Genomic DNA, 22,685 nt, shown 5'->3' on the forward strand with positions numbered 1-22,685 from the left:
GCTGGAGCTAATGAACAACATTATTAAACATCAAATAGATACCTGTAACATTACAACATTTAGTGAGGAGGAAATAATAAAAGCTGTAGGCAAGCTCAACCCAGGAAAAACAGCAGATAAATACTCACTCACAGCAGAACATTTCATCTATGCAGGTAAAAGCATAAGCCAAAATGTAATGTCTCTATTTAATAACATAATGCTTACAGGAGAAACACCTAAAGGATTCAAAACAGGAATTTTGACACCGGTACACAAAAAAAGGAAAGGACTCCACCCTACCAACAAATTATAGGGGAATAACTTTTACATCAGTCCTAGGGAAAGTATTTGAATATGCCTTACTTGACAAAATGATAGATCTTAACAATAACCAATCCGAGCTACAATTCGGATTCACTCAAGGACTATCTCCAATTATGGCAGCATTAATAGTTTCAGAGGGCATAGTCCATGCAAAGCAACAAAACCTGAACCTGTTCTTAGCTACACTTGACAGTCAGAAAGCATTTGATGTGGTCCACCACATGATTCTCATGGAAAAACTATTCTATGAACTACCATCAGAAATCTGGAGAGTGGTTCAAGATTTATATACCAATATGTCATCAAAAATTAAGTGGAACAGCCATCTAAGCAAGCAATTTTCAATAAAGCAAGGAGTAAGACAAGGTGGAGTTTTATCAACCCATTTATAAAAGTTATGACATGACATTGTTTTAATGACGACAGATGAAACAAAAATCCAGGCAATGCTAAATATTGCCTACAAATTTTCCTGTCAGCATCGCTACAATATTCATCCAGAAAAGAGTACACTTATCAAAACAGAGAGGATAAAAACCAACCAAACAACAACATCCTATAACTCTGGGAGAAAAACCAATAAAAGAAGACCAACAGACAACCCATCTTGGCATCATCAGAGCAAGTAAGAACGAAACAAAACTAAATATTCAAGAACATATCAGTGTAGCCAGACGGACACTATATACTCTAATTCCTGTTGGACTACATGGACAAGAAGGGCTAAACCCTATAATAGCATACAAGATATATCAAGCTTATGTGCTCCCAAGACTACTATATGGATTAGAAGTACTATCACTAAATGCCATCCAAATGTCGGAGTTGAAGCAATTCCACCTCAAAACTCTCAGATGCTTCCAATAATTGCCAATTAAGACATCTAGTGCAGCAGTTCACATGCTAATTGGAGCCCTTCCAATTGAGGCAGATTTACACAAAAGACAGTTGAGTCTCTTGTATTCCATATTAGCATCAGAAAACACAAAACTGAAAAATGTAATGGAACGACAGATGACCATAAATGCAGGGAACGCTGACAGCTTCTTTTCAAGAGCACAAGAAATCCTGAATTTCTACAATCTGCCATCAATAGCAGAATTCAAAGAACATCTGCCCTCAAAAATTCAGTGGAAAAAAGATACTAACAGGAGCATTGCTGAGAAATGGACAAATCTCTAACAAAAAGAAATGGAAGAAAAATCTACACTGAAACATTGTAACATCCAAATGCTTAAGATACATGAAGTCCATCTGGTATGGAAAACATTACCTCCAGTAACATACGAGGTCAAAAAAGCGAATATTAAAGCTAGGTTACTGACAGGAACATACCTATTACAAGAACATGCTCAAAGGTTTAATGGAAATAGTGATGATCAAAAATGCCTGCTTTGTCAAATAGAACAGGAAGACTTAAAGCATTTCATACTATGATGCCCATCATTAAATGAAAAACGTCAAAATGTGTTTCCTGCACTGAAACAAGCGATAATATGCAATATAGGCCAGAATAATTGGCAAGAACACTTCGCTGGAAACAAAGAGCTATTAATACAAGTAATTATTGACTCAACCAAAGAACGGGAAAATATTCCAATTCTCAACGAAGAAATTTCAACAGAGATAGAAAAAATAAGCAGAAAACTATGCTATGACCTCCATTGTGGAAGAACATTATTACACAAAAGGATAGCAGTATCAAAGCAGTCTGAGGCAAAAGACCCCGGGTGCAATGTCTAAATAACTATTAATTTTTACCCCCCTTAAAAAACTTAAGTTAGTTAATTATCAGACACATATCTTACAAGGAAGCTTAAGAGTAAACTTAAATAGACAAAGTAACACAAAAAAGGAATATTCAATATTTTAGATTTTAAAAAAGCCTAAATTAGTAATGTTTCAGATCAAATCTTTTAGATTTTATAAAAGTTCCATGATTCCATATAATCAACCTCTATTTTAACTGTAGAACAACATTAGTTTATGAATCTAATAAATGTTTTTAAAACTTTAACTGTAGACCGTATGTATTATTAACTGGAAGAAAAACTAAGGTCATTTATAAGTAAAATACGGATAAACAGGTACAAAATTTTAACAAAATTTCCTTCTAGATACTAGCTTTTAATCATAAACAAGCTTCAGTCCAAGCTTGGTACAAATCCAGAATAGTATAAGAAAGTTACTAAAATTTACAAAAAACTTTAATCACAGAGTGTATGTATTGTATCCTTCCAGAAAACCTAAGTCTATTTATAAGTAAAATACGGAAAAAATGGATATTCTTTTTTCAAAATTTACTTCTGGATACTATCTTATGATCAATATATTGTTATGCCTTTTTAATTTATATGGCTCTGATCTGGTTGTAGATTAACATCTAAGAAATAGTTAAATTCATGTTTATGATTTGTGTCATTATTGTTTCATTATTGTAACAATTATAAAAATCATTGTAATAAATTGCTTTGCTCTTCATGGGCCCTTTAATTGGAATAAAAATAGCTTATCTCATCTTATCTTATGATCATAAACAAGCTTCTGTCCAAGTTTGGTAGAAATCCAGAATAGTTTAAGAAAGTTATTCAAATTTCAAAAACTTTTAACCACAGAGTGAATATTTGTGGACGTCGACGCCGACAGAATGTAGGATCGCTATGTCTCCCTTTTTCGACTAAAGTCGAAGGCTCGACAAAAATTGTTGTCCTTTTCAGTCATGATCGGATTCCGACAATCTCTAAATGTCACTGTTTTTTGAAAGGCAAGTGATCACATTGAGAGATCTGAACACGCACCTACATCTGAACTACTAGTTTTTGTTTTGTTTTTCCCCGTCTTTTTCTTTATTTTTGCAAATACTTCAGTGACAAAAACATTTTTCTATATTAGTTGAATACTCTCTGACAAAACGGACCCTGGTGTGATGGTTACAGTTTAGCACTCTGAAAGATATGTTACTCTACATAAATACATGTATTTGTGTGTTAAATATTTCTCTTGTCGGTGACTTGTAAAGCCAAATATACAGTGTGGAACTTTTGTTGTTGTGATCATCAATAGGACCAAAATAACTAGACATAGTGTTTGAAATTCCCATATTGCTATAACGTATGTTTTAATATGCTGGTCGTACAGTTAAATGTAAGCCTTTACAAAGCACTAAAGAAAGTTTGGGTATGATTTATTTTATAATACGGTGCTAAATTTTCATTGATTTCGAAAGCAAGCAACCGATGTAAAATTTTGAATACTTCTTACAGTGATTTTTAACTGGCGTTATTCTTAATAGCTTTTGATATTTCAACAAATATATGACTACTCTACAAATCACTCGTGTTCATGTATTTGTGCTCCACCTCCACAAAAGATACAGTAAAAAAGAGGGAAAGAGAGACGTAAGATACCAAAGAAATGTTTTAGGAAAGATGGATGACACTTGGATAATTTCTGTCGTCACATGTGAAATAAATAATATTTAAAACACATAAACGGCCAGTGGCAAGTTAAATACATATTCAGAACTAGAACATATTGACTTATGAATTTTGACCCTGCTTTGAATAATCCGACCGGCTGAGCCGGATAAATACAAATGTGAAATTAAGTTTTGATGAATTGTTTAAACATGTAGTATGGAAGAATATATAGTCATGACGTTTCATGTGATATGAGAAAACTTACAGTCGACAGAAACTCCTTGTTCTTGTTTACGTCCCTATGCTGGACAGAAAACTACAAGTTCTGGAAGCTGTACGCTTACATGCTGTTTCTCTTGGTAATACTATATTGTAATTTTTTTCCGGAAAATATACGCTGAATCCCACAAACCGCATCGCGACGATACGCTGCCAACAGCTGGGTTACACTAATGACAGGACGATTGCCCGGATTGTGACAGGATATTCACCGGAACTTTCTTGTTATTTGATAGATTATTTTAATATTTGACAAAACTATTTTTTATGAAAATCTAACAACAATAGTTTAAAAATTATTTTTGAGCAAAAAAAAAATGACCAGACGGATTTCACTTTATGTACGATTTACATCGACACAAAGTGTTAATGTCTCTTTTGATTTACAATATTTTTTCATATCACTAAGAAATCTGCCAGATTAATAGTTATATTATATGAAAATTTAAACTTTATAGTAAGACCGGACGGATTTGATATTCGCCAATTTACGTGTTGATTATATTGAACTGATCGACAAAAAGTTTGCATATCTCTTTTGTTATACAATATGTTTTCATACAACTAAGAAATCTGCGAGATCAATAAATATTTTATTTAAAATTATATAAACTTTACAGTAAACTTAAAGGTTTTTATGCCCCACCTACGATAGTAGAGGGGCATTATGTTTTCTGGTCTGTGCCTCTTTTCGTCCGTGCGTCCGTCTGTGCGTCCGTCCGTCCGTTCGTCCCACTTCAGGTTAAAGGTTTTGGTCAAGGTAGTTTTTGATGAAGCTGAAGTCAAATCAACTTGAAACTTAGTACACATGTTCCTTATGATATGATATTTCTTATTTTAAAACAAAATTAGACTTTTGACACCATTTTCATGGTCCACTGAACATAGAAATTAAAAGTATGAGTTTCAGGTTAAAGCTTTTGGTCAAGGTAGTTTTTGATGAAGCTGAAGTCCAATCAACTTGAAACTTAGTACACATGTACTTTATTAGTTGATCTTTTTACTTTTAAGGCCGAATTAGATTTTTTTTACCCAATTTCACGGTCCATTGAACATGGAAAATGATAATTAGAATGGGGCATCCGTGTACTTTGGACACATTATTGTTATCATTCTAAAGTTATGCCCCTTTATAATGTAATATGTAGGTGGGTTGTCATCTCTGTACCATGGAACTCATTCTCCATTTATTTAATTTACATATGCAAGAGTAAACAAGTGGTATGGTCTTTACTCATTGTAGAAGTCTGTACAGTGGCCTACAGTGGTTAAGTTCTATGTCATTTGGTCTTTTGTAAAGAGTTGGCAATCATACCACATCTTCTTGGTTTATAATATGATACCCCATTTGTTAGTATTAGATACACTTTAAGGGCATCAGCCCAAAAGAGTGTATCTAATTAACACCAATATATCATTTTCAAAACAAAACGACTGTTTTCAATAGTTTAGGAACGTGGACTTTCATTTATTTAACAATATGTTATTGAAAAGTATGATAAATACAGGGTATACCATTTTATTTATCTATGTGTAAACAGATTTGCTATGACACATCTAATAGATATAGGAAGATGTGGTGTGAGTGCCAATGAGACAACTCTCCATACCAATAACAATTTAAAAAGTAAACCATTATAGGTTAAAGTACGGCCTTCAACACGGAGCCTTAGCTCACACCGAACAACAAGCTATAAAGGGCCCCAAGTTTGTTTTTATGAGACCCTCTGTCCTATACAAAAGAAATGAAAAAAGTAGAATGCACTATAGAAATCATTTAAAGCTAATTTCCTAATGCATGTAGAGCAAGACTTTGCTTGCTTTGTTTGTATATTGTACAGTTGTAATTGGAATAACGCTCAATCAGTTTTAAATATAATATATGCAGCTATGATTATATATGTTGTTTGGAGATGGCAATCTTAATAACAAAGCTTTAGTAACAAACAAAGCAAGCAAGACAACCAAAATTTTACTTTACAAGCAGTAGGAAATTAGCTGTAAAAGATATAATTGATTAAGTGTGATACTTTAAATTTTAAGCAACACAGTAATATAAAAACATAAACACATTTTATTGTATGCAAAAATGATGCATTTTACAAATTATACACAGATAAAGGGAGATATCTCAAATCTTAAATGTAGACATTTTTAGCTCACCTTTCCAAAAGGAAATGTGAGCTTTTGCCATCACTAGGCGTCCGTCGTCGTTCGTCCGTCGTCGTCGTCCGTCTTCGTTCGTCCGTCGTCGTCGTCCGTCCGTCGTCGTCGTCCGTCCGTCGTCGTCGTAAACTATTTCAAAGATCTTCTCCTCTGAAACTACTGAACCAATTCAAACCAAACTTCATCTGATTGATTCCTAGGGTATCTAGAATAAAGTTTGTGTTTTAATTCCCATTTCATCAAAAAACATGGCCGCCATGGCTAAAAATAGAACATAGGGGTAAAATGCAGTTTTTAGCTTATAACTCAAAAACCAAAGCATTTAGAGCAAATCTGACATGGTGTAAAATTGTGTATCAGGTCAAGATCTATCTGCCCTGAAATTTTCAGATGAATCGGACAACCCGTTGTTAGGTTGCTGCCCCTGAATTGGTAAGTTTAAGGAAACTTTGCTGTTTTTGGTTATTATCATGAATACTTTTATAGATAGAGATAAACTGTAAACAGCAAAAATGTTCAGCAAAGTAAGATTTACAAATAAGTCAACATGACCGAAATGGTCAGTTGACCCCTTTAGGAGTTATGGCCCTTTATAGTCAATTTTTCACCATGTTCCGTAAATCTTAGTTATCTTTTACAAAAATCTTCTCCTCTGAAACTACTGGGCCAAATTGAACCAAACTTGGCAACAATCATCATTGGGGTATCTAGTTTTAAAATTGTGTCCGGTGACCCGGCCAACCAACCAAGATGGCCACCATGGCTAAAAATAGAACATAGGGGTAAAAACAGTTTGTATGCCCCACCTACGATAGTAGAGGGGCATTATGTTTTCTGGTCTGTGCCTCCGTTCGTCTGTGCGTCCGTCCGTCCGTTCGCTTCAGGTTAAAGTTTTTGATCAAGGTAGTTTTTGAAGAAGTTGAAGTCCAATCAACTTGAAACTTAGTACACATGTTCCCCATGATATGATCTTTCTAATTTAATTGCCAAATTATAGTTTTGACCCCAATTTCATGGTCCACTGAACATAGAAAATGATAGTGCGAAGTTCAGGTTAAAGCTTTTGGTCAAGGTAGTTTTTGATGAAGTTAAAGTTACACCAACTTGAAACTTAGTACACATGTTCCCCATGATATGATCTTTCTAATTTAATTGCCAAATTATAGTTTTGACCCCAATTTCATGGTCCACTGAACATAGAAAATGATAGTGCGAAGTTCAGGTTAAAGCTTTTGGTAAGGTAGTTTTTGATGAAGTTAAAGTTACACCAACTTGAAACTTAGTACACATGTTCCCTATGATATGATCTTTCTAATTATAATTCCAAATTATAATTTTGACCCCAATTTCACGGTCCACTGAACATAGAAAATGAAAGTGCGAGTGGGGCATCCGTGTACTATGGACACATTCTTGTTTTTTTACACAAAAATGAGTTGAGCGGACGGTAATTCATATCAAGACCACTATCGGCTATTTTGGTTGCCATACATTGGGATTGTATAAAAAAAGAAGATGTGGTATGATTGCCAATGAGACAACTGTCCACAAGAGACCAAAATGACACAGACATTAACAACTATAGGTCACCGTACGGCCTTCCATTTCAAGTAGTATTTTCATTGTTGCACTTAAATCAAAACGTGGTTTGCTTTCTTCTGCTTTAGTGAAACGTCCCTTCGAGTGGGCCGCCATTTTAGAAATTAGCAACCACTACCCGGAATCGAAAACGGCGACGTCATAATACGGCCACGACACTATAGCGGCGCCGAGAGCGATGCGTATAAACAATAGTGTAATTGCCCTTTAATGTGGAAAAATAGGGTCTCCCGTAGACTGCCTTGTGTGCATGTGGTGGTGATCGTGAATAAACATGTGTTTTTGGCCGAATAGTAGTAGTAGTTTTTAAAATGTTTTAGTACTTTATTGATTGTATCTAATTTAATCAATCTATCCAAAACTCTACATCGAAGATATTGATTGAGGACTCATCTTTGAAATTTACGCCAATTTTTTTTTTACCAGAAGTGTTAACTTTGTATTTAAACATTTACAACATAAACAATAAGTGGTTTAACTTAAAGCCAAAAATTTAATGACCAGCACAAAAAACAACATTTTCTTTACATTTTGAAAAAAGTTGAATATATGAATAAAAAATTGATATTTCTATGTCCGCCATTTTGGATATTACCGGAAGTAAGGGTTTTAAAGAAATATGTCTTATCCATGAGAAGCACCAAAGAAAGGTTCCTGCACAATGTAATGAAAGGCACAATATGTTTAAACATATTTCAATTACCCTCCCTAAAAAATAAGCTTATTTTAGTACAATGTCCGCCATATTAAATTTTACCGGAAGTAGGGTTTTTGAAGACATCTTATCTATATAAATATCCAAAAGTAGTAAAAAACAAAGGTGTGTACCAAATATTATGATAGTAGCATGATTATAACACCCTTTCACATAGTAGCCTTCGATATTGGGCTGATTTAAGTACGAAGTCCGCCATTTTAGATTTTACCAGAAGTGCGACATTTTTTTCAAATGCCTCCCTATCTAAAATAAAAGAGTAATAGTTGAGGAAGGTCTATGTCAAATTTCATGCTTGTAGCAGCTTGCGCACAATTTTTCACAAAGCCGCCGTACTAATAGTTTTAAGTTGAATCAATGCATACAAGATCATTAACTGATGCTCATTAGCTAGTAGATACATTTGTCTTTTAAAATACAACTGACATATAAGGATCGTAATGGTGCTATGTGGATAAATTTATCGGTTTTCAAGAGCAAAATTGGCAGCGCGTCATCCCTACAATGGCTTCCATTCCTACGATTGTGAAAATGAACTGGCGTAATGGGGACATAATTTTGACGAAGTATAATCCTGACTGTAACTAACCGTTCTACGACTTTTAATTGTTTATGATATTGCCACTTCATTTGGATTATCAATAATTTGCCAAAATGAATCTGCTAGTTATTCCATACGGACCATTTGTCCCAAGCTGATATCTTATCCTTTCAAGAAAAAGTCGATACTGTCTGTCATAACCGGTGAATTTTTTGACTTCATATTAAAATAAATGCATTGTTATACTTCTGATTTCAATAAACTAGTTACAAACCCTTTCAACAATTGTTCTATCTGCAGTCTGTTGAAACAAGACACAGGCGATACAACATCTGTATCAAGTGTTTTGATCAATATTTTGTTGTGATTTTGTCTGTGGAGTATCTTAGGCAAATTCAACACTCTGGTATCTGCCCTCTCATGTGAACATAAGATCAATAATGCATACACTGTAGCTATGCTCTGCAGTATTTGCAATGGGGTTGTTCTTTTCAGTTACTATACCAGCTTGTATTATTTTGTCAGGGAAAAAAATAACTTATTTTCTGCACGCAAAAATCTCGCCAGTTCCCAGGAACATTTGATTCATCTTGAACTCGGGGTTAAGCTATTATCAATGTCCAACAAATTGTTATTATTTGTCCATCGTGTCCAATATTCAGAATGTGCAGAGTCACCAAAATAAAAGAATACCCTACAGATTGAGCATCTGTTCGAGACGACAAATTATCTAGACAGTTTGACAGAACTTTCTAAGACAGATTGTACCAATTCACTGAGCGATATTTCCATCTCTTGAATGACTCGCAAAATACAGTGATTTTTAGTATTTTTGTCTTTGGTTGTTTCTCCTTATTCAACCATAGACTGACTTTGTTTGATCGACAAGGCGTTAGTCTCACGTATATAACTTACACATATCAATACTGTCAATTTAAATAGCAGGATTACAAAACAAGGAGATTGTTTGGCCTTTCTAACCAGCACATTTTACATTCTAGATTTTCCTCTTTATTATAAAATAATAGGGTTTGACAATAAATTGTTAAGTTTACATGCTGTAAATAAAATAACTTTATTTGCTCTGGATGTATTTGTAAAATGAGACGCCTAATCTGCTGTACTATGTAATTTAACCTGATCATTTACTTAAACACTGGCAATCAACTATCGTCTTTTAAACTACAACGGGCTTTGAACGTAGCCATTTCTATGTATAGGCGCCGAACATCATGACAAAGTTTTCCTCACAATAGATCCGGTTCTAGTTTTATACTGTGAGAAAGGGTTGTTTAAAACCATCATCAAGAGTTTGACCTGGATTTAGCTTTCTAACAGCTCTACGAAACTCCGTTATATGAGTATTAAACTTCAAGGAACTTGTGTCCTATGTGCATATGGACGTCATTGAAATTACTATAAACATTACAGTGAAAGGAGAGGCGATGATACCAAAGGGACAGCCAAATTCATTGACTGAAAATAAACTGAAAAAAAACTAAAAAACAAAAGACTAACAGACACATAATAGTTTACAAGACACAATATAGAAAACTAAAGACTAAGCAACACGAACCTCATAAAAAAATGGGTGTGATATTAGGTGCTCCGAAGGGTAAGCAGATCCTGCTCCAAATTTGGCACCCGTCGTGTTGTCTATATTTTTAAAAATCCGGTAAATAGTCTTATTCGGCAGTACATATTCGTGAAAAGGGAAGGGGATTTTCTATAGAATTATATTTTATACATAATTTACGGTAGTTAAATAAGTTGGTGTGGGGCATTCGAATTTTAGAATTCAATAAATATCGCAGCATTGATAGTTTAACCTCTTCGTAAAATACAGGAAGGAGTGCAGATTGCTGAAAGTTTATTCACATCTAGCGGCAACGATGAAGCATGATAGTAGGTCCAGATTTGTTCCAACTTCAGCCTTTCCGCTGGAATTTTCGGCAACATCTTTAAGCTATTTCACTTCCACCTTTAATGCAACTTCAAATGCAGAGTTATTTATTGTGAGATCGCCTTCCACTTATGATCTATCCGGTTCGATTATTCACATTTCTGCTGACGGGTGATTTGCTCAACTCTCCGGTTTAAAAGTATTATTTTTACAAATTAGTTTCAGATTGGTCAAATATTTGAAAAGAAAACCCTCGAACATCCTATGAAAAATGTTGGATAAACAATATGCAGGTTCCATGAAATGAATCTTTTGATCTACTGAATTATCTACAACAGACAAAGTGTCTACAGCAGACAAAGTGAAAACATTATGCGATAGATTGGTAGTGCATACAATGCCTTCTTGGATATAACGACAACAGGCACTCTTGGCCATCGAAGTAGACATGAATATCACTCTGTCGTAAAAAACAAGTACAAGAAGTCAATGCTTGGAGAAAGTGTCTACTAGATCTTGTTTTATAGTCTAACAGTGGATCATAATTTCTAAATAAGAACAAACTATGGGTTTCTGGTCTTCTTCTTTGTACAACTATACATCAACAGCTGTTCTATTGTTAATTTCGACTGAAAATAAGAACAATCCCGAATGTTGGATCCAGACTGAATCAAGCTGACAAAAGACAACAATGAATGGGGTACAGATGCTTTTTATGGATTCAATAAGATACCTTTATTTTAGAAGATGTTCATTATCAATATAACTAACACTATGCAAAGTTTCAGGCTTTTACTATAGAGTGGTCAATCGACAAATATATTGAACTTAGCCTCTTGACTATTGGTGGCAATTTTGAATGTGGTGGCCATATTTGAATTGTTCATGTTCAAAAGTGTTTAAAAAACTCATTACTAACACTGTATAATGTTTCTGGTTGTTACATAAATGATATTAACTACACCAACATTGGGTTTATCTTCTTTTGAAATTATTTGTAGCCATTTTGAATTTGGTGGCTTTACGGGATATTTTTTGTAATGGCTCCATAACCATACCCCTTTGTTAGCGTCATAACTATCACTTTGCAAATTTCATGCTGTTACTATAAAGTAATTAGGTTCACCATTATATTGGACCTGACATATTGCCTATTGGTGGTTATTTTCAATTTGGCGGCAAGTATGGGACTATCTTCTAGAAAAGAGGAGCAAAAGAAACCAGATCGTCAAATGCGTAGAAAAAAAACCTGACAACGCCATGGCTTACAAAGACAAACAGACAAACACTAGTACACATTACAATGAAAGATCTATATCCAAAAATGTGTGTTATCGTCACAACTAGCACTGTGCAAAGTTTTTTTTTATGTTGGCCTTTTTGAGTGGTTAGGGTTCGGAAAGGTCGGGTTTTCTCGTTGCTCGAACTTTTCTGCGTCTAAAAGTGTATGATAACACCTTTATAAATATTTTGATATGAGCGTCACTGATTGGTCTTATGTAGACGGAACGTGCGTCTGGCGTACTAAATTATAATCCTGGTACCTTTGATAACTTGATATATTCCTTCTGGTTTTTTTTTTAAAGAAAACTAAAATCTGCTTCAATGTTTTTATTACACGCAGCAACAATAAAGTTTCCAGGACGTACTACGATTGCAGCAAACTCTCTATGGACAAACTCTCTGAAAAATACAACACTATAAAGTAAGAGACACATACAAATAACTAACATTTAAGTCAAAATTAAGATCACAAGGTATATATAAAAAAAGAAGATGTGGTATGATTGCCAATGAGACAACTCTCCACAAGAGATCAAAATGACACAGAAATTAACAACTATACGTCACCATACGGTCTTCAACAATAAGAAAAGCCCATACCGCATAGTCAGCTATAAAAGGCCCCGAAATGACAATGCAAAACAATTCAAACGAAAAAACTAAGTTAAACGGCCTTATTTATGTAAAGATATACAGATTAGAAAATATTTGTTAATTATAAAGCACATTTACTAGTTTTTTTCTCTGGCACCCTTGTCGGCTGAATTTGTGACCACATAAAACTGGTATTTTTCTGTATACTTTTAAATAGATTAACGTCAATTCAGCCACTTATATATATATTACTGTCCATCAGAATACACGTGCTGAAATAAGGTAACTTGCGGTAACAAACGATTACAAGAAGGTCAGACACACATGCTTCCATTTGAGCTAATTATTGGAATTGTATATAACCTTAATTTGATAGTGTCCAATATCATCAAATTTAAGTATCAGAGATCATAATTTTCAACTAATAAATCTAATATACTACATTAATGATCAACAGAGAAATAAAAAAAAGTATTGAACAATAAACAAAATTCATATTATGATTAGTTGACATGTCTTTAAAAAAAATATTTGAGGAAAAAAATTGTATGAGAATACATGATCATATGATAAAAGATAAAAGCTTTAGGTTTAGCTAGCTATAAAACAAGGTTTAATCCACCATTTCTACTTCAGAAAAGTAATGAAAAAGCAGTTGTTGTCCATTCGTTTTATGCGTTTGAAATATTGATTTTACCATTTGATTAGGGACTTTCCATTTAAAATTTTCCTCAAAGTTCAGTATTTTTTATCTCACTTTCTGCTCTTTAAGTTTTCGTTTTTAAATTTGTCCTAGGTAAAGAGTTAAATTGAACAGTTTTATTGCTTCAAAATTCTTTCAAATTTAAAAAGACAATTGCTGGTCCATTGTTAGTTTAAGAGAGTCCAAACTGACGATTTGCCTAAATTGCCTTATTTAATAATTAAGATTAACCGAAATGTTAATTTGTTAAAATGTTATGACACTAATTATTATATTTAATCTAATGCACATTGTGGATAAAATAATCAGTTATATTAGCATATATCTGTAAAGCAAACCTTGCCATGAACTTTTGTGACTTGACATTAATAATTTACATTATATTGGACAGAAGTACAGAGCTTAGATTTAAATCAAAATACTCCTTATCAATATTTTTTTAGGAAACTGATATCCTACAGCAACACAAGATCAGATAGATATTCTTCAAATTGGCACACGATTCACAATGAGTGACCCAAAGCAGTAAGACACCTGTTAATAATATACAAAACTCGACATTGACTATTTTAAATGTAAATGGATTATTTAAAACAGAGTTATCACAAAACGTGTTAGAATACTAGTCATAATAAAACACGGTGTTATTTTTAAGACATGTATCTTTTATTGCTTTGTCTTGTGATTGCCCTACATGAGATATGTACAGAAATCTTCGTGATGTGTTAATTGTAGTTCTATATTAATGTTTTTTTTTACGTAAATAGATTATTTCCACACAACTGGTAATTGAATGATTATACTTACTCGTGGATACTCGCATATGTAGCGGAGCGCAAGGGTACACGACTGGTCACTCCATATCCCCGGGCCGGGCGTGAACCTTAGTCCCACACAGTCAGTACCTACTCCAGCATTAGGTGTGCCTGCCGCGCCTGAAATAAATAATCGTCCATTTATTTCGCATTACGTCTTAAATACCACAAAAGGGGCCAAACCAATATAAAAGACAGTCTTGTTCAACCGTCCTACTAAATTAATGAACCAACTTCAACGTACACTTTGCCTCGTCTTGTTGAAGATATATACGATATTAATTTCATATTATCACAAATAACTTGTTCTTAACTATTATCCCAGAGGCACCTTTGTGTTCGAATATTTGTTTTTTAAAATAGATGGAATAGTATACCGTTTTATTTATACCTTTAGTAAATCTACTCAATAGTCCATATTTACATGATTTGGAAAATAAAATTGAAAACATTGCTCAGCTTCTATCTAATTTAGCATCTTGTTTTAGGCAGAAACGTACTTATTCTAGTCATAACAAAATGATGTTATGAATACCCTAAACTGAAATTGTAATGTTCCCTCAAAAGAAAAAAAACACCTCCTGTTCAAAGTTTCAGTGTTTTTTTAATAGATATAGGAAGATGTGGTATTAGTGCAATGAGACAACTGTCCACCCAAGTGACAATTTATAAAAGTAAACCATTATTGGTTCGACCTACAACACGAAGCTTGGCTCACGCCTAACAGCAAGCTAAAAATGGCCCCCAAAAAATACTAGTGTAAAACCATTCAAACGGGAAACCCGACGATCTAATTCATATAAAAACGAGAAACACTTATGAACTACATAAACAGACGACAACTACTGTATTTCAGATTCCTTATATAACTAGCTAGATACCGGTTATGCCCTCAATAGTCATCAATATGTGTTCAAGTGGCATAAACCCCATTGTCTGCTCTGATAACAATCTCCAGATTTGTAAAAACAATCTAATGATTTTTTTAAATGGTAATTCATACCAGTGACAATTTGATTTGCGTCTGGGGTATCAAATTATAATCCTGGTGCCTCTGACAACCAAAGTCAGTCTAAATCGATATGTCAAATTCAAAACAAAAGTATTTCTTATTCGTTTTTACAACGCTCCGTTTGCCATCTGGTGCATCCATCTTTACTGCTGAAGCAGAAGCAATAATTTTGGCTTTGAAATTTATTGCTTCTTCAGATAAGTCCAAATTTATTTTATGTTCTGATTCACTTTCATTCTTCTAACTATATAAAATACTAAAATTTAAAACCCAACAATTCTCAAAATGTTATATGTAATGAGGAATTTAAAAATTCCTCTTCAAATAATGCCCTGGGTGACCCTTTATCTAACTGTGATATACCATATACTGATTTTAAATCTAATATTAGAGAATATGTTTTTAATATATTGAAAAAATGAATGGAGTAAAAAAGATGATAATAAATTACATAAAATTAAACCTAATTTAGGTAAACCTTTCAATAATTTTATGTGCAGAAAAGATCAATGGGTTATTTCTAGATGTCGTATTGGTCATACTAGAATACCACACGAGTATCTTGTAAGAAATGAAGATAAACCACAATGTGTACCTTGCAACTGCAAGTACACTATTAAACATGTTTTAATTAATTGTATTGACTTTGCTGATATTCGTAAGAAGCATTTCAATGTCAATAATATGTATGATTTATTTAATAATGTTCCATTTACAAATATTGTTACATTTTTAAAAGAAATTGGAATTTATTATAGAATATAAAAATGTTATTATATTTAAATCGTTTTTAATTTTTATCACGTTATCTTACTGTTGATTTTTATTGGTAAATAATCAATTTGCTTTAGTCTAGAATTTTAGTATATTGAAAGTCTTTTTGTCTTATTTTAAAAATATGCTTTAAATTGTAAAAATATTCGAATTAGTTCTCGCCGCGATTTAGCCTTTCTGTGCTAATGCGCCAAGCAAACAACAATCAATCAATATTTATTTTTAAGCCTTTTGTTGACCGGATGAAAAATTGTTGATGGCTAATCCTAGTTATTCTATAAAATTGTTAACGACCTTTTTCATGCATATGTATCTATTGTTCAATACAATGTGATGTCATATGAATGATACTTGTGTGTGTGTTTGTTGTCGCATTTACATACATCAATCATAACTACTTATGTCCATTTTTCCGAAAGTATGACTTTGCATCTCTTTAAGAATAAATTGTGTCAAAATAAAATCGAAGGTTAATAACACCAACAGAAATTGATGTAAAAACTAAATTGCTTTTCTGAATGGTGTGTTCATATTACATAAACGGCTGCTTTTATCATAAAAAAGTAAATTTACCTACTCCAAATGGGAGGTTTGCAAAATCAAATAGACCATTTTCTATGGCAAATCTGAAGGTCCCATCCGCGTTTAAATTTGCACCGGTCCACACAAATACATTATCGGCTGTAAAAACAAGAAAATTTAAATGAGTTTCATCGAAAAATCAGAAGATTTATAACATATATGTTCTTCGTAGTTCATAAATAATAGACAGCACTATATACACTCGTGAAATAAAGATTTAAGTTTTCACGATTTCTGACATAATGTCAATATAATCAGAGGTTATCTTTACATTATGGAATTAATTAGAACTTATTTCTTTTTTGAGTGAGAATTTATCAAGGCTACATGTAGAAAGTGGTATATAAGCCATTGAAAATTTGGCGGGAAATGATTATCTCTACATTTTTCATGTATTTAACATTGACAACTTTTTTTCTTTCAAAAACAATGAAAAAATAACAAGTATTTTATAAAAAAAAAATCAAATATGACCTTTTAAACTATAAGTAATAAAATTATGAAAAGAAGAGTAGGTGTAAATTTACTACATGGATAAAACCAGAGGATTCTGAATATCTGGCAAAAATTCAAAAACGCATCATAGCGTTAGCAAAATTTCCAAAGATCTGTGATAAATTGAACTTTTATAGTTGTTAACAGCTGTTTTGTAGTGAAATGCAAAGAATTTAATATTATTCCATGAAAAAAGCAATTAATGAAAAATGTGTGCAAAGGAATATGCATTTTATGTAACCAATTAAAGAACTTACTATGGTTTATTTTTTCAATATGAGAAATTTTGTACGAAATGACACACATATCAATAATCCATGAGGTACGATATGTTCATCGTCGGAAATGTTTACGGCAAGATGTGGTTTGTGTAAGCGTGAAAACAAGGAAACACTATGATTCGGGTACTATAATTCCAGGACTTACACTGATACACAGATACAAACATTTAACAATATTAAACTCAATTTAAATTAATTTAGTTGGCTTATCTTTTGCAAGTTCTATTATAATGTCAGTTCTTGTTTAAATGAAGACTGTTTGTACTGTACACCACGTTTTGAGGAACATGTGATACAATGATTTGAAATACTATATTACTGCAAAAATAATAAAAACTGTTGAAATGATGTTAAAATAGATGTTCCTGTATTATTTGGTTGCGTCAATAACAATCTACTGCCTTATGAAATGACTGCCTAATGGTTTAGAAATGTTACAGTTAGCTGTAGTGGAACTATCCCCCTTATTTGTCTATGTAATTAGATGACACAAATTCAACATTAAGAAAATGATCAATTCAGAAAAATGCTTTGAACGCAACACATGACCTTATACAATGATTGCGTTAGGGTTTAGATAAGGGACAGTTAAAGTAGATCGAGCCGCTGTCGAGGGACTATGTTTACCTTTTTGTGTTACAAAATTTGCATTGCGCTAATTGAACAATTAAATACAGAACTAATTTTGATCTTTAAATGACTGTCTTACACATTTGTTCTTTTATTTAGAAAAAATAAATAATGCACCCATCTTCCCCCAGCAGCTACATAATCTGTGAACTGTCTTTAGTGTTCGAACGTCTTCGGGAAGAGATAATTGTATCGTAATACAGATTAATGTATTAGTTAAAACATCTTGCTAACGGATTAGATTTGCTATCGCATGTTTTGTTATCTTTGTTATCACATTTATTTCATAATTCGAGATGACTGAATACATGAATAACTTTATTTTAATAGAAAATACAATAACATTCTCAACTTACCAATGCTATATTTATTTCTAACAGCAGCGGCTTCTTGTTCAGTGTTTGGTCTCCACAGGTAGGCACCCGGTGTCCTGGTACAATCCACCTGAAATTTAGTAAGATGATATTCGTACATTGATGTCACAAAATCTGTATGTGAATACATAGATAGTTGTTATTTGAAAAAAAAGTGTTCTTGAATTGTCAAAACTAGTTATCGTTCATCATGTTTATTCCCAGCCAATTCTTTTCAAGTTTCAGCAGTTTTTGTTTTTCATTATAAACTCCTTATTTATCTTCATATGTCTCCCATATAATGCATCTCGTGACTCCAATTATGTCCCAGTATTACGTCAAAGACCATTCAGGTATTTGTTTCTACTATCATACTCAATTATCAAACTATAATTGTGTTGAACAGATTAAATTATGTCCAATTGATCTCGACTGCGTTCAACATCACAAAAAGCGACAAATGCTCTTCAAACATAAAACAAATTATCTCTTTCGATTACCGTAATTTAACCAGATTTTCAACAAATGAACTTTATAGGTCAAATATAGGAACAACTTCAGTGACATGATCAAGAACATTGCACATACATTTTACAAAAGGGTTTGAAAGTTGTCATTCGTCGTATATACAAGCAGATAATACAGTCATTCATAACACTTCTTATGTAATGATGACGTAGGAAATTACTTTAGTCAGGTATTAAGAATTACTAATGTCACTTGTTTAATAAAAACTTCAACTATATCTGTATTGTAATCTTATATTCTGCCTACAGAATATATAATATATTAAACGTTTTTTGGTTCTTGATTGTGTTCGAAGTAACAACCTCGTCTTCCAAATAGTGAATAATTAACACACTCACCAGAGCTGCATCCCACGTTTGAGTAGTAGCACCACTATCAGAATAACAGCTTGTACTACTTGCTTGGTTTGGTAAGACAATGAATCCAGCTGGACAAGTTTCCGGAACACATTGCGCTATTTAAATGAGAAAAAAAAACATATGAGTTAACATTTTTTCAACAAACATAATTTATAAAATAAAAAATATAAAGCAATACCGTAATTTCAGAAACGTTACAAATTAATGACAATGATTAAATGAATCGGAAATACAGAAGCTACATGCATTGTTTTTGACAAAGAAATGTAGTTTGATTGTCAATGATACAAGTTTCCACAACAGACCAAATTGGTGTGAAATAAACGCATTGACATTTTTATTATACACATCAGTTGATGTTTCTACATTTAAATGTATTTGTTGACCAGCTATTGATTAAATCTTTTATTTTGTGCAGTTGATCGGATGGATGGAACTTTAAAGGTAAAGAAAACCATAAGCTTTCAGATGATTTTATAAAACTTTGTCCTCATCAGCATACAAAAAAATACTGTGAACTCATGTCATGGCTTCTATTAGAAAAATGCTGTATTTTTCAGATTTGGATTACGAGCTGTTTTTCCATTGAACATATTTGTTATGCTGTTGGCCGATGTATAATAGGATTGTCAAACTATACTTACTAGTCGCAGCAGGGACTAAAACAGTTATGGTTTGTGGTGTTGCTGGCGCTACAGGTACAGGTACAGCCTGAGCTGCCTGAGCTGCCTGAGCTGCTGTAGCAGTGGGTGTTGTTGCCGCCAATAGTAAGGGTCCAAGAAGTAACAGTGGTAAAAGAGCCGAAGCTAGGGAAAAATCAGTCCCTGTACCACCTAGTATATCCGTCCCAGCACCAGCTCCAAAAATATATTTAGTAAAAATAAATTAAAATCGTCATTTGGTGTTTTATCATGAGTGAGAGTAATATTTTAAATAAACTTAACAAAAATAAATCCAATCAGAAATAGCTAGTGTAGATGAATGAAGTCATGTGTGTTTGTTTGAAGAAAAATTCACACATAACCAATGTATTAGATTACAATTAAAATCTTCTTATCACAAACAATATATTTATTCCGACAATAAAACAGGTGAGGAAGTCTTTGATCGGACGTCCACCTGTTATCATCATCAAAGGTGTGTATAAAACATCATACTATTACAACTTTGATATGTAATGGATATGCAAATCTGTAATATTCGATGTTCATAACCATGTAAAAATTTATCATTTAATTACCTCCATCCTCGAAAAATGCTTGTGTGTCGCCCTCTAATATGAACTGTGCATAGCACGTATTACTTGATAGAAATATGACAATCAACAAAACAAAATATATCTGTAAATAATAAAATTACGTTAAACATATTATGTGAATTCAATTATATTCCAGTCGTTCGCATGATTATTACTGACATATCTATTGTTATGATAAGCAAGAATCAGATGATCATGTCAACTCAACACTTAACTTTTGATATTTTTGTCTGTTTATTTTATTCACATATAGTTGACAATATAATCGAATTTTATGTTACTGTCAAACATTTGAGAGGTTTATCTAGCTATAAAACCAGATTCATTCAACTATTTCCTACATAAGAAAAATGTCTGTACCAAGTCAGGAATCTGACAATCGATGTCCATTTGTTTGCCGTGTTTTAGCTTTTGATTTTGCCATTTGATTAGGGACTTTCCGCTTTGAATTTTCCATAGAATTCTGTATGATTGTAATTTTATGTAACACTATGTTAAAACAGGTTTGTGTCGTAGAATTAAATTAATGTTCAAAAATTGTAAAAATATACTGTTATCAATTTCAATGCATTATACTTTTCATACAATTATTTGAATTATCATCATACCACTTCATTTGATTTTTATTTCAAAACACAACCTTCACGAATTTGTTATTAATTTGCTATTATTGTTAAGCCAAACATTAATATGTTTGTGAATAAGCATGCGCTTGAAATCATTATAGATTTACGTTTTTTAATTAAATTTGGATCTATTGTTGTTCCAATAGTGTCAATCTCATATTTTTTTTCTTGTACAATGATTGAATCTACATTTACACACGTTATATGAAAAGGAAAACTAAATGCATATTCAAACTAATTTAAACATGTTAAAGTAATTTTGAAGAAAAGAACATGCAATTTTCTCAAACACTTAATGTATAATCAAACATCCACATATTATTTCGTATATATTAAGATAGGAGGACTGTTTTCGAAACCATATAACATGGAGATTTTAAACATTTTCAAATGATTTAAGATTTCAAGTTTTCAGACTGTATGCACAAGCATATGATTAGTTACTAGTAAGTTATTGTGGTGTAGATGTATGATTCTATCAAAATTCGTTTTAAGTATATATGCAATATTTATTCCATTCAAAGTTTCTAACATTATAAGTTTGGAAATAATTACAATAATCAAATCAATAATGTATCCAAGAAATCAAAATCATTTGAAAATGTAGGGTTTGCATTAATATACGTATTTTAGCAAGCCATATTTTGTTTTCTTAAATTCGAATTAGTTTAACATGTAAATAAATTTGCATAAGGATTGAAGCTAAAATGGTTTGAATAAATTAAAAGGACATATTAAACAGAAGTTCCATGACAATGGTTAGGTACTATCATCATTATTCAAAGACATGTAAAACATGCACAAAGGAAAAAACTACATACTACTGAATACTTTGAAATCTTACCTGGTAATGCTGAGTCATCATGCAGACTATGCCACGGTCTTAGAGAACTTTGATATTTTTAAGTAGTATTTGAATGGTTACACGAATATTCAAATAAGCGCCATAGGCTGTATTAACCAATCGCATGTTGTTACAAGTCTACACAAATACATCCTGTTATTGATTGATGCATTTCATTTTTTGGTAGAAATGTATCAAGGCCATTTTGGTTAGGCAAAGCGCGTGTATCAGCTATTCCGGTTTTAAGGCGAAACTTGTACATGTTGTAAATGCTATGCATGCTCGTATTTTAAGAAATTCTGCTGGATTTCTATTATGTCACATAAAATCATTATGTTTGATTAAGTTGCTCATGTCAATATACCAGAATTGTTTACAACTGTCAATCAAGAAGGCGGTTAAGCTAGCTGTGAAACAGGGTTAATTTATCATTTATTGGGTGATACTTGCACCAAATAAAAAAAATTGTACAGTTGCATTAGTTCTGTTGATTGATGAAATGTAATCTGTGAACTTACTTAGACGTACCGTATTTTTTGTAATACTTTTTTTTTTCAAATTTCGTGTCTGTAATTGAAAACTTATCTATCTGGTTTTGAAACTTTTGTAAAAACTATTC

At 32.6% G+C, this 22,685-nt stretch overlaps 2 protein-coding genes across 2 annotated transcripts; one reads left to right on the forward strand and one right to left on the reverse strand.

Annotated features, from left to right (window-relative positions):
* The first annotated feature begins 353 nt into the window (after window positions 1-353).
* LOC139526500 (uncharacterized) lies at window positions 354-698 on the forward strand. The gene has a single exon (XM_071321652.1). It carries the CDS (start codon window positions 354-356, stop codon window positions 696-698), a length of 345 nt encoding a protein of 114 aa, XP_071177753.1.
* Window positions 699-12,524: 11,826 nt separating this feature from the next.
* Window positions 12,525-22,084, reverse strand: LOC139526501 (uncharacterized). The gene is made up of 8 exons (XM_071321653.1): window positions 22,067-22,084; window positions 20,579-20,678; window positions 19,983-20,195; window positions 19,318-19,433; window positions 18,455-18,542; window positions 16,684-16,791; window positions 14,317-14,444; window positions 12,525-12,611 (listed from the first exon to the last, which is right to left on the reverse strand). The coding sequence occupies exons 1-8, from the start codon at window positions 22,082-22,084 to the stop codon at window positions 12,597-12,599; spliced, it is 786 nt and encodes a 261-aa protein (XP_071177754.1). The 3' UTR covers window positions 12,525-12,596.
* Between the last annotated feature and the right edge of the window lie 601 nt (window positions 22,085-22,685).

This window comes from Mytilus edulis, chromosome 6, assembly GCF_963676685.1.
Source record: "Mytilus edulis chromosome 6, xbMytEdul2.2, whole genome shotgun sequence".
NCBI lineage: Eukaryota > Metazoa > Mollusca > Bivalvia > Mytilida > Mytilidae > Mytilus > Mytilus edulis.

What these genes read in the sequence shown, in the direction of transcription:
- LOC139526501 (XM_071321653.1), bottom strand. An exon ending in TTTAGTCCCTGCTGCGACTA is followed by an intron (nt 19,434 to 19,982) that starts GTAAGTATAGTT and finishes TCATTTAAATAG; the next exon opens with CGCAATGTGTTCCGGAAACT. An exon ending in AAACCTCCCATTTGGAGTAG is followed by an intron (nt 14,445 to 16,683) that starts GTAAATTTACTT and finishes TATTTATTTCAG; the next exon opens with GCGCGGCAGGCACACCTAAT.
- LOC139526500 (XM_071321652.1), top strand. Translation starts at nt 354, where the DNA reads ATGATAGATCTTAACAATAACCAATCCGAGCTACAATTCGGATTCACT.